At 39.5% G+C, this 10,236-nt stretch overlaps 1 protein-coding gene across 1 annotated transcript; it reads right to left on the bottom strand.

Annotated features, from left to right (window-relative positions):
- Positions 1-3,132: 3,132 nt before the first annotated feature.
- LOC106530694 (probable ribonuclease ZC3H12C) lies at positions 3,133-9,661 on the bottom strand. Its single transcript, XM_014026367.1, has 5 exons — positions 8,690-9,661; positions 6,418-6,557; positions 6,041-6,275; positions 5,020-5,126; positions 3,133-4,908 (listed from the first exon to the last, which is right to left on the bottom strand). Exons 1-5 carry the CDS (start codon positions 9,436-9,438, stop codon positions 3,482-3,484), a joined length of 2,658 nt encoding a protein of 885 aa, XP_013881821.1. The 5' UTR covers positions 9,439-9,661; the 3' UTR covers positions 3,133-3,481.
- Between the last annotated feature and the right edge of the window lie 575 nt (positions 9,662-10,236).

Genomic DNA, 10,236 nt, shown 5'->3' with positions numbered 1-10,236 from the left:
GTGTTAACAGTGGTGTTAACAGCAGCACACAGTGGTGTTAACAGTGGTGTTAACAGCAGCACACAGTGGTGTTAACAGTGGTGTTAACAGCAGCACACAGTGGTGTTAACAGTGGTGTTAACAGCAGCACACAGTGGTGTTAACAGTGGTGTTAACAGCAGCACACAGTGGTGTTAACAGCATGGTGTTAACAGCAGCACACAGTGGTGTTAACAGTGGTGTTAACAGTGGTGTTAACAGCAGCACACAGTGGTGTTAACAGTGGTGTTAACAGTGGTGTTAACAGCAGCACACAGTGGGGTTTGATGGGATCAGACTTGGTTCTTTTTCACATCCAGCCCCACAGGAACAGACAAGCCTAAAGATTTAATGCTGGAAATAAAATAAATACAATTATAAATTTCTTCAGATGTTGCAAGACGTTTAAAGTGTGCTGCACTGATTTAAGATCCAGAAATAATAAAAGTTTCGTCTCGTTCCACAAGTTGTTACAGTTTATTTTGGCTTCAGAAGTCCCAGCAGTCCCACCTGCACATGCCATCATTAAAGACAGGTTTTATTTTAACACTGCAGTTTCAGTTCATGAACAAAATGAACATTTTCCAGAAAACTTGAGACATTTTAGATTCTTGCACTTGGTCAAACAGAATAAATTATCCTCACATGAAAATATTCAGCTCAAAATACATTTGTTTGAATCAGTTCACACAAAACATTGTTTAAAAATTTACAGGATACAATTTGTATCAACTAAGCAGGTTTTTGTCTGTCAGTTAAAATTATGCTTCAACATTTAAATAAGCCCTCCACTTGAGATAATAAAACTAGAATATTGTCATTTCCAGCTCAGACTGAGATACAACAACAGGTTTTATTACTGGAAACCAGTTTAGAAGGAATATTAACAACATGTCGTATTTAGAAACAAATTAAAGCTGAAGTGCGTCAGCTAAACTCTGCTAAACAACATCTTCATCTACATCTTTTCTTACAGAATATTTATTGATTTCATGTCGTTATCATGCTGTCATACTTGCATTTCTGCAAGAGTTAACAGAAGACCCTCCTGTGAAGAATAAACTGATTTATTAAGCCGTGACATCAATAAATTACAAGTTATATGATGATGAGAACAAATAAAAACCAAACAAACAGTACAATTCCTCAGCTAATCTTGGTCCAATACTGATATTGTTTCAAGTTTTATTGATCGGTAATTAAATAAAACAATTAGCTGCTCAGATTTTTTTTTAGCATTTCAGTTAAACAAATTAAAATAATAATAGTGTACAGAAGTAAAATCAGTTGTGTGTGAGTGTTGTGATGTTGGTTTTCTGTAAAATCATCTGTGAAGAGTTAATTTTAAGAAGTTGTTTTTAGGTTGGACCTCCAACCTGTCTTTGTGTGATTATTGGATGTTTATGTTTCTGAAGAAGAACATCCTGTATCTTATTCACAATGTGCCTTAATGTGGAATAAAGTCTTTAAATTTACACTTTTTATTCCATTCCTGAAAATGCAAAGAAACGATCTTTACTCTGTTCAACAACTTGGGGCCTGTCACTGATTTTTATGGAATAAAAGCAGAAGGTTCAGTAAAAGGATCTGACCAAAAAACAAAGTGTGAAGTCATCTGACAGGACGACCCAAACTGGAAACAAGTCTAGTTTAATGGAAACCAGCAGTTTGGGGTTTTCATGTGGAGTTTTTGCTGTGGGTTCTGTTAGTTTCACTTCCCTGTGGGGGAAATCCATCAAATCTCACAGCTCATGTGTCTTCTGTCAGTGCAAACTGAAACAGTAAGTCTGAATACATTTACAGAAATATATAAATGTGACAGAAAAACAAGATATTTCATCCAGATGGAAACCAACAGTCTGACATGCTGGTATGATTGCCCCCAATTCAAATAAGCCTAAAAACACAACAATAACAAAAAAAAGTGCCCAAAGACTGAATAATTTTAAAACTATTTAAATAACTTAAAGTGTAATACATAAATAAATTTGAAATGAGCAACAGTAGGAAACCCTGTAAGACCTCATTTTGTAATAACAGTGTTTTATGTAATAATGTAATAAAATCAGGCTTCAAAATGTAATAAACTCACACTAAAACTGCATTATGTAATAAATGACACAAAATGTAATAAAATTCTTCAACACATTATGTAATTGCGTTATTGCATTTTGCGGCAATTGTTACAAAATGAGTTGGTGTAATAATCTGGTGCATTATGTAATAAACAACCAAAAACCAGGATTTTTTGTTCATCCTAATCAATATACCTGTAATAACTGTCATGTTGCAAATACTACATAATTAAATCTTTATAACTTTGGTCAATAAACACAGAACTTCTCATCTTTTATTTGCATTTTCAGATTTACTGTCCTGATCTGTTACAGAAATTATTACACTTTGTAAACAACTCCCAAAATATATCTATAAGTTAGTTTTACATGTCAACACCTTCAGATGTTTACCTGTATAATGAGCATGAAAAATCTGTAATTTTGGTTAAAAATAAATAAATAAATAAATAAATAAATAAATAAATAAATAAATAAATAAATAAATAAATAAATAAATAAATAAATAAATAAATAAATAAATAAATAATCTGTATTAATCACACACGGGGGGTTGGGGGGGTGCAGGCGGTCTGTCAGCTTCTGTATCAGAAGGAACTGAGGGTTGAAGAACTGGTTTCTAACAGCAGAGTGGGTTAGAAGTGGATATTTGATGTTAATAATTGTTTTTAACKTCCTACAGGCTCTGACATGTTGAATAAATTAGAAACTAAGTTTTTGAAAGATTCCATAAAACATGAAAACAAACAGTGAGATCGCTCTATACATTCAAATACACAAGAATTTGACTGAAAATGCAAATAAAAGATGAGAAGTTCTGTGTTTATTGACCAAAGTTATAAAGATTTAATTATGTAGTATTTGCAACATGACAGTTATTACAAGTATATTGATTAGGATGAACAGAAATACTGGTTTTTGGTTGTTTATTACATAATGCACCAGATTATTACACCAACACATTTTTTAACAATTGCCACAAAACGTAATAAAGTTATTACATAATGTATTAAAGACTTTTATTAAAATTTGTGTCAATTATTACATAATGCAGTTTTAATGAGGGTTTATTATGTTTTGAAGCCTGATTTTATTACATTATGACATAATGCGTTGTTATAACAAAATGAGCTCTTAAACCCACTCTAACCTTCTTTAAACTTTCATTTGACTCACAACAGACAGGTTCAACCCAAACCTTTCCTCATTTTAAGTGCTGAAATAAGAGGTCATTTTACACAAACATGACAAATTTGGAAAAATACCACCTTCCCTAAAATAAAAACACAGAATCCAACGAAAGCCAAAGGAATCATCTGACTCGTGCTTTTGCTTTTGGTATACCCAACCTGACTGAAGGCTTTGTTTACAGTAAATATCTTCTGCATTTATGAAACATGCTGCAGTTTTTCCAATAAAATTGCAGCTGCGAGTTCCTGGGCATCCATCACATGAGGGTTCTTGGTCATGACCTTCCGCACCAAATCTGGAGGAAAGATGCCACATAAGTTAACATACATCCTGTCCCTTAAATCCTGGTACTGACCCAGAGCACGATTCTCCAAATACTGAGGCTCAGAGATCAGGTGGTTCTTATGGGAAGGGATGGATTGAAGGGACGGTGGTTGGAGCGATGAGGAAAGACCACAGGGGGATGAGTAGACCTGCTGACCCCAAGAAGAGTGCCAACCTTTCCCATGAAGAGGTGGAAAGCTCTTGTAGGAAAACAGATCATAGCCAGGCTGAGGGGAAGCTGGATAATTAGAGTCCCAGTGAACCTGATGCTGAGGTTGCTGGTTCAGCCCAAAGTAGTTTCTTTTAGAATAAAACGGTGACTCATTGTACCCTCTGGAGTCCTGAAGATCACCTTCTTGCAAGGGCATCAAACTGCAACTGAAAGTGGAGCTCTTTGGATGAGAGTGGGCAGTATAGGTCTGGGCTGAGTGAGAGGTTAATTCTTCTGGAAAACTCTTGAACAAAGACCGCCGGAGCTGGGTGGGGATGTAGGACAGGGTGTTCTTGTGAGGATGTGGAGGTGTATGAGGCGTAACCAAAGGTGTGTATGGTCTTTGCACTCTTGAAGTAACATTATATCCTGGAGGAGGATGTTGACCCGGTCCAGAGGAAACCTGACTTCTAGCATGGACAAACTGATTAGGATAGTGACGATGGTTATGAGGATGGTTATGCTGGCACTTGGGACTATTGTCTGACATTGAGTCAGGTGAGAAAGAGTCTGAGCCTGGACTGTCGTTGCTGCTACAATCCGATGATAGACCTGCTGACAGGTCAGTTGGTAGGAGAAGTTCTGGGGTCTGAGACCTGAGACCTGAATAAGGGTTTACCAGAGAGCTATAGACCACCTCTGGAGACCTACATCTGTAGTAAGAGTCAGTCTGGCTTGATCCAGAGGCTTCTTCAAGTCTAGACCCACCATCATTACAGTCTCGGAGATGTTCCCACCGGTCCAGATGCCCTGATAAAAGGGGGACCCCTGACGTCGGATGGCTGCTGCTTCCTCTAAAGCCTTCTGCTTTGGAAAGGATTTGAAGTTTGTCCTCCATGAGATCAGGGAGGGACCTTTGAGGACTCTGGTTTGGTAGTTTATTGCCCTGTCCTGGTTCAGTTTCTGGCATTTCTTCGGACTGACTGGTACTTTGGCTCTTAGCCATCAGAGCATGTTCCAACAAGCCTCTGGAAGAGACTAAAGACAGTTTGGCACTGGCTCGGAGTTCATCAGCCACAGAACGCTGGGGCTGACTGCCTCTTTCTGGATGGAAAAACTTACACTTGTGGCCATAGGTGCACTTCTTCCCTATGAGGGAGAGAAAAATACTTCATTGTACTAGAACAAAATATATTGTATTAGTTTTATCATTTCTAATTATAAGCAGCCACTCTTCCCGGTATAAAGTGAAGGTATTACCATAAGGACAGGGTTGTTTTCTGGGTTCAGGAACAACAGGTCTTTTCCTCAGGAAATTCTCCAGACTTGGACCATGGCGTCCGAGTGGGTCATCTGGAGGCATGAATCTAATTTAACGATTTAAAAATGATTAGTTGCAATATGTAAAACAACTGTAAGTTTTTTCTTTTCATTTCACACCAGTTATATATAAATAACATATAATATCTGAAGTCTGCACTGTTTTTGTTTATTTGTTTTTCAAGACAACATTTTTAAATTACAGGCATCAACGTACACCAAAGAATTTCCTGCTACCACTATCACTGAGGTCTTAAAAAACAAACACACAAACAAACAAACACACAAAAACAAGCACAAAAACAAACAAACACAAACAAACAGATAGACAGACAGACAGACAGACAAACAAACACACACAAACACATACAATCAAACACACAAACAAACAAACACAAACAAAAATAAACACACAAACAAACACACAAACAAACAAACACACACACAAACAAACAAGCACACACACACACAAACATACAAACAAACACACACACACACACACATACAAACAAACACACACAAACACACAAACAAACAAACACACATACAAACAAACACAAACAAACAAACACACAAACAAACACACACAAACAAACAAACACACAAACAAACAAACACAAACAAAAATAAACACACAAACAAACACACAAACAAACAAACACACACACAAACAAACAAACATACAAACACACACACACACATACAAACAAACACACACAAACAAACACACACACACACACAAACAAACACACATACAAACAAACACACACAAACAAACACACACATACAAACAAACACACACATACAAACAAACACACACATACAAACAAACACACAAACAAACAAACAAACAACATCTCTAGATGATGATCAGCTCAGTGGAGCAAAGCTTTAAGTTTGTAATTTTAAGAATAAAAATAAACGGACAGCAGAAAATGAAGGTTGTTGTTGTTTTTCTTACTTGTCGTTTACAAAGGAGTACATCAGCAGGCGTTCATCGATAAAACTCTTCCACTCTGGCTTCTCATTGGCCAGATCTCGATAGTTGTCATTTGATACAATGATCCCATCTGACTCGTAGGCCAGTTTGACAATGAACCTGTCATCATAACAAACCACACGGCGACCCTGAACGCGTCTCGATGGAGTGAAAACCAGGATTTTCTCTCTCTCCAGTCGTCGCAGAATTTCCTGGTCTGAATAAAGAGTGGAGGATTAAACTAAATATTAAAAAACAAGTATGAAGACAGTTGATGTTTTTGTCTGGTGAAAAATGATAAAAGCAGATACATGATTTAGTTTTTATTTGTTTTCACTGACAGATTTGCTAGCTGGTACCTGTGATTGGAGCATCAGGTCGTGACTGCTCCTTTCTCCAGGCTGGAACAAAAACTGTGATGTCACGATGACCTCGCTCCAGGAACCAATCAACAGCCAGCTGGATGCCTTGGCACGAGAACACTTCCTTATTCCCATGACTGTGGAAAGAGAATATCACATGACAAAGTGAAACCATTCTTCAGAACTCATTTGAATCATTTGTTAAAAAAGGATAAAAAAGTAATTCGGTCAAATGGACTAAAGACTTCAGGAAGCTTGGTGTCCCTCAGCCACATACGGATTTCTGTGGCCCCACATTAAAGCCAGACCTTAGGTAGGGGGCTTATCAGCCATGCATCCCATGAGGCCCTGCTGGGCTCAGTCAGATCTAACTACATGCTTCAGTCTTCCTGTGGGCCCAGTACCTGCAGGACTGACCATATGGGTCAGGTACAAAGTGCTGTGGGTGGCAGCTGAAGATGGGACCTGGACTCTGTCCAATCAAAGCTGGGTCTGAGGACATGACATGTCACTTTTCTGCAGGGGAAACAGGTTGAGAGGTCCTGATCAGACGTAGCCAGTGTCACTCTGGAGTTGTCCTGAGAGATGAGTCACGACTTCTGGCCTGAACCAGAACCTAACCCGGCCCGTTGGGCAGGCCAGGTTGGGTTTGGGCTTCTGGTGCAGTTTTACAAATCACACAGCACAAAGAAAAATAAAGGAGAATGCACAACGTTAAATTGTGTTCATCTACTTGAAAAGATAGAAGAGGAGGAGGCAGTAAGTTTACTGTGTTGGATGAGGAAAGAAATAAAATAGAGTGTAGAGGTTAAGACTGTGAAAAGAAAACAGTGCAGTTCATTGCTCTGCCTTGCTTTGTTCTGAGAGGACGGTGCACTGACCCACAACAAACCACATAATGGACCTGGTTCAACGCTGGAGAACTCACTCTACAAAACCACAGCTTCATTATTCTAACATGTTGGGCTTGAAACAGGTTCAGCCTCTTATTTGAGTTAATTTGTTTGTCGGGTCGGGCTCCAACACAACGCCGATGGGCTCAGCCCGGGTCGGATGTTTTAGACCCGAATGAAACTCTGGTGAGAGATGCCAAGCTGGTGTGGTTCCTGATAGATTCTGCACCTGAGGGTGGGCAGACTAACTGTTGTTGCACCAAACAGTAATTAAGACTGGCTATCCAGCTTTTTTGGATCATTTTTTTTAAATGCAAAATCCATTTAAATATAATTTTTAAATTATTTTATAAAACTGATTCTGTCCTCTAAACAGAATCATTTAAAGAAGTATTAATTTAGGTTTCTATTGTTACCAGGGGCGGATCTAGGATTTTTCTGAGTCAGGGGCCATCAAGGGGCCACAAWATTCATAGAGGTGCCAAGTCTTTGTTCATCATCCTTTCACACAAATTCCCAGTGTTTACATTTTACACCTCAAACACTTGTAATGCAATGACTTTTTTTTTAAAAAAAGGTACCACTTTACAGTAAGGCCCCCCTTATCGATGGCTTTTAAAGAGTTTATAGATAGGTTATTAATTAATCTGTAAACATTTTAAAAAATATTAATAAGTGTTATTTATGCAAAAATTAAGGACGAGAAAGAGACAAAATTGTCCAGTATCATTTATTAATGATTTATAAAGTGTAAACTTTACAAATGAATTAATAACCTGTCTATAAACTCTTTATAAGTCATCTRTAAAGGGAGTTGATTGCAAAGTGGTACCAAAAATCTTGCACAGTAAATTCAACAGTTTTTCATACATTTTATTGTACATAGATAAAATATTTTCAAACACACAACATGTGAGAAAATCCAGCCGTCATTTGTCAGTTAAAGACTTTTTGCAGGATTGTTGACATTTTAAGAAGAGAAGAAGAATTCTGTCAGCTTGATTCATTCTGGACTTTACTATTTGACTCATTAGCACCTCTAGTGTTTGAACATGGAACTGCAGCCACCATCATCACCCCCAGGTAAAGGACAGGTGAGGGACAGGACAGGGGCGCTTCAGGGGGCCAATTCCCCAGTGGCCCCGCCCCTAGAACTGCCCCTGATTGTTACGAGAACTGATCAAAATCACTTTGGTTTGTTGAACGTTGAACTTTCAGTGAAAAATGCTAGCTTAGCGTAGTGACATACCATGACACATGTGTACAACCAGAAACAAGAGCTGTGTCCTCAGAAACCCTACAGTCCGGTGCCTGCTCATTTACTGACGTTAGTTTAGTTACTGCAGGAAACAGGTAAATAAGTGTTTTGTTCTCACCTCATGGCCACGTTGCTTCCATCTACAACCACAGGCCGAAGGTTGTCTTTGTCCTCCAGCAGAGGGGACGGGCACATCAGCCGGAAGGATTCCAGGGACGAGTTAGAGGAGGAGGAGGAGGAGGAGCAGCACAAAGAGGAGGAAGGAGACTGGGACACAGTTGGACTTCTTTGTGGATCCATCTCTGTCTTGGTTCCCAGTTTTACCAACTCTCCCAGCATGTCGTTGATAAGTGCGTCCGGGCCCAGTTTCCTCAGAACCAGCAGCACCAGCTCCTCAGAGTAACCTAACTTAAGAGCAAACTCAACCTTGCTGCGGCAGTCCGAGGCAGGGTCTGACAAAAAGGAGGCTTTGGACTGAGGTGGATCTTCAGGGAACTGGTTTGGTGCCAGGTCCAGCCTGAGCGGTCGGCAGTCTGAGGCAGACACCTGATCCTGGTTTGAGTTTTTACATCCAAACTCTGATCTAGTGTGAAGTCGCTCATCTTCAGTGTCAGAGATGGCACTCTCCTCTGAAACGTTGCTGCAGCTGCTGCTGTAGCCTGAAGTTGTACTCAGACTGATGGTACTCCCACCAACACTTTTACTGCTCCTGCTCTGGGAACACCCGTGGACTCGTGAGACTCCAGACGCTTTGGTAACACCTGGACCAGCCTGCCTGTCTGTACCATCCACATGGAGATAGTCCAGATCCAGCCCCACGCTGAGGATGTGGCCTGTTCCATCCTCCAGATGGTCCTTCAGGCCCATGAATCCTTCTCACACATCCAGCTCCACGTCCCCTTTGACCTCTCAGGTCCCTGCTAGAGTCCACCACGTCTACTGATACCTAACAGCTCATTGGCTCGTCCTGGGAGGGAATCTGGGAGGAAAACAGGAAGCAAACTGTTACATTTCAGGGGAATGTGGTTGGATTTTTACATTCGTTTGAATACTTGGAGCAGAAATCAGTAAGATGGTGCAAACGCTGTTACCAGTAAGTCATCAGGCAAATGTTCTTGCTTTCTGCACGACTCAGCTGGATATTAAATCAAGTTTAGACATAAGAAGAAAACTTCTCTGATTGTTTCTTTTTTCTTTTGCCATGTAAAGCAAACCCTAAAAAATGTTACACACAACCTGTTTAAAAGTGAAGATAGAGCCCGGAGTGACGCCTCTTTTATTTATATGGACTGTGTTGAGACAAAACCCGCCTACCACACCTTCCTGATCCACCTGTTGAGCTCTCAGCAAAAGAGAAAAACAAATGTGGCCTTCTAAATGCAAACGTTTGAGCTGGAGATGATGTCTTGAAAAAAATAATATTTATTGCGTTAAACTGGAAATACGACAAGCCACGCCCTCCTTCACCTGCTGCTCTAATCAAACTGATTTGCATTTTAATGATGAGCTTCATTTAGCAACTGGTTTTAAGAAAGAAGTCTTTTTTTAATCCAAATTGACATTATTTTGGAATATTTTTAAACAAGGAAAAGCTTTGGCAGTTTGAACCTTTCAGCTGTGGGCTGATGCCAAGGAGCAATCACTTCAGTAACTACCTGAAAGAAG

The sequence above is a fragment of the Austrofundulus limnaeus genome, unplaced genomic scaffold (genome assembly GCF_001266775.1).
Source record: "Austrofundulus limnaeus strain Quisiro unplaced genomic scaffold, Austrofundulus_limnaeus-1.0 Scaffold547, whole genome shotgun sequence".
Taxonomy (NCBI): Eukaryota; Metazoa; Chordata; class Actinopteri; order Cyprinodontiformes; family Rivulidae; genus Austrofundulus; species Austrofundulus limnaeus.
Note: the sequence above shows the minus strand (reverse complement) of the source record. Positions and strands in the feature narration are given on the sequence as shown.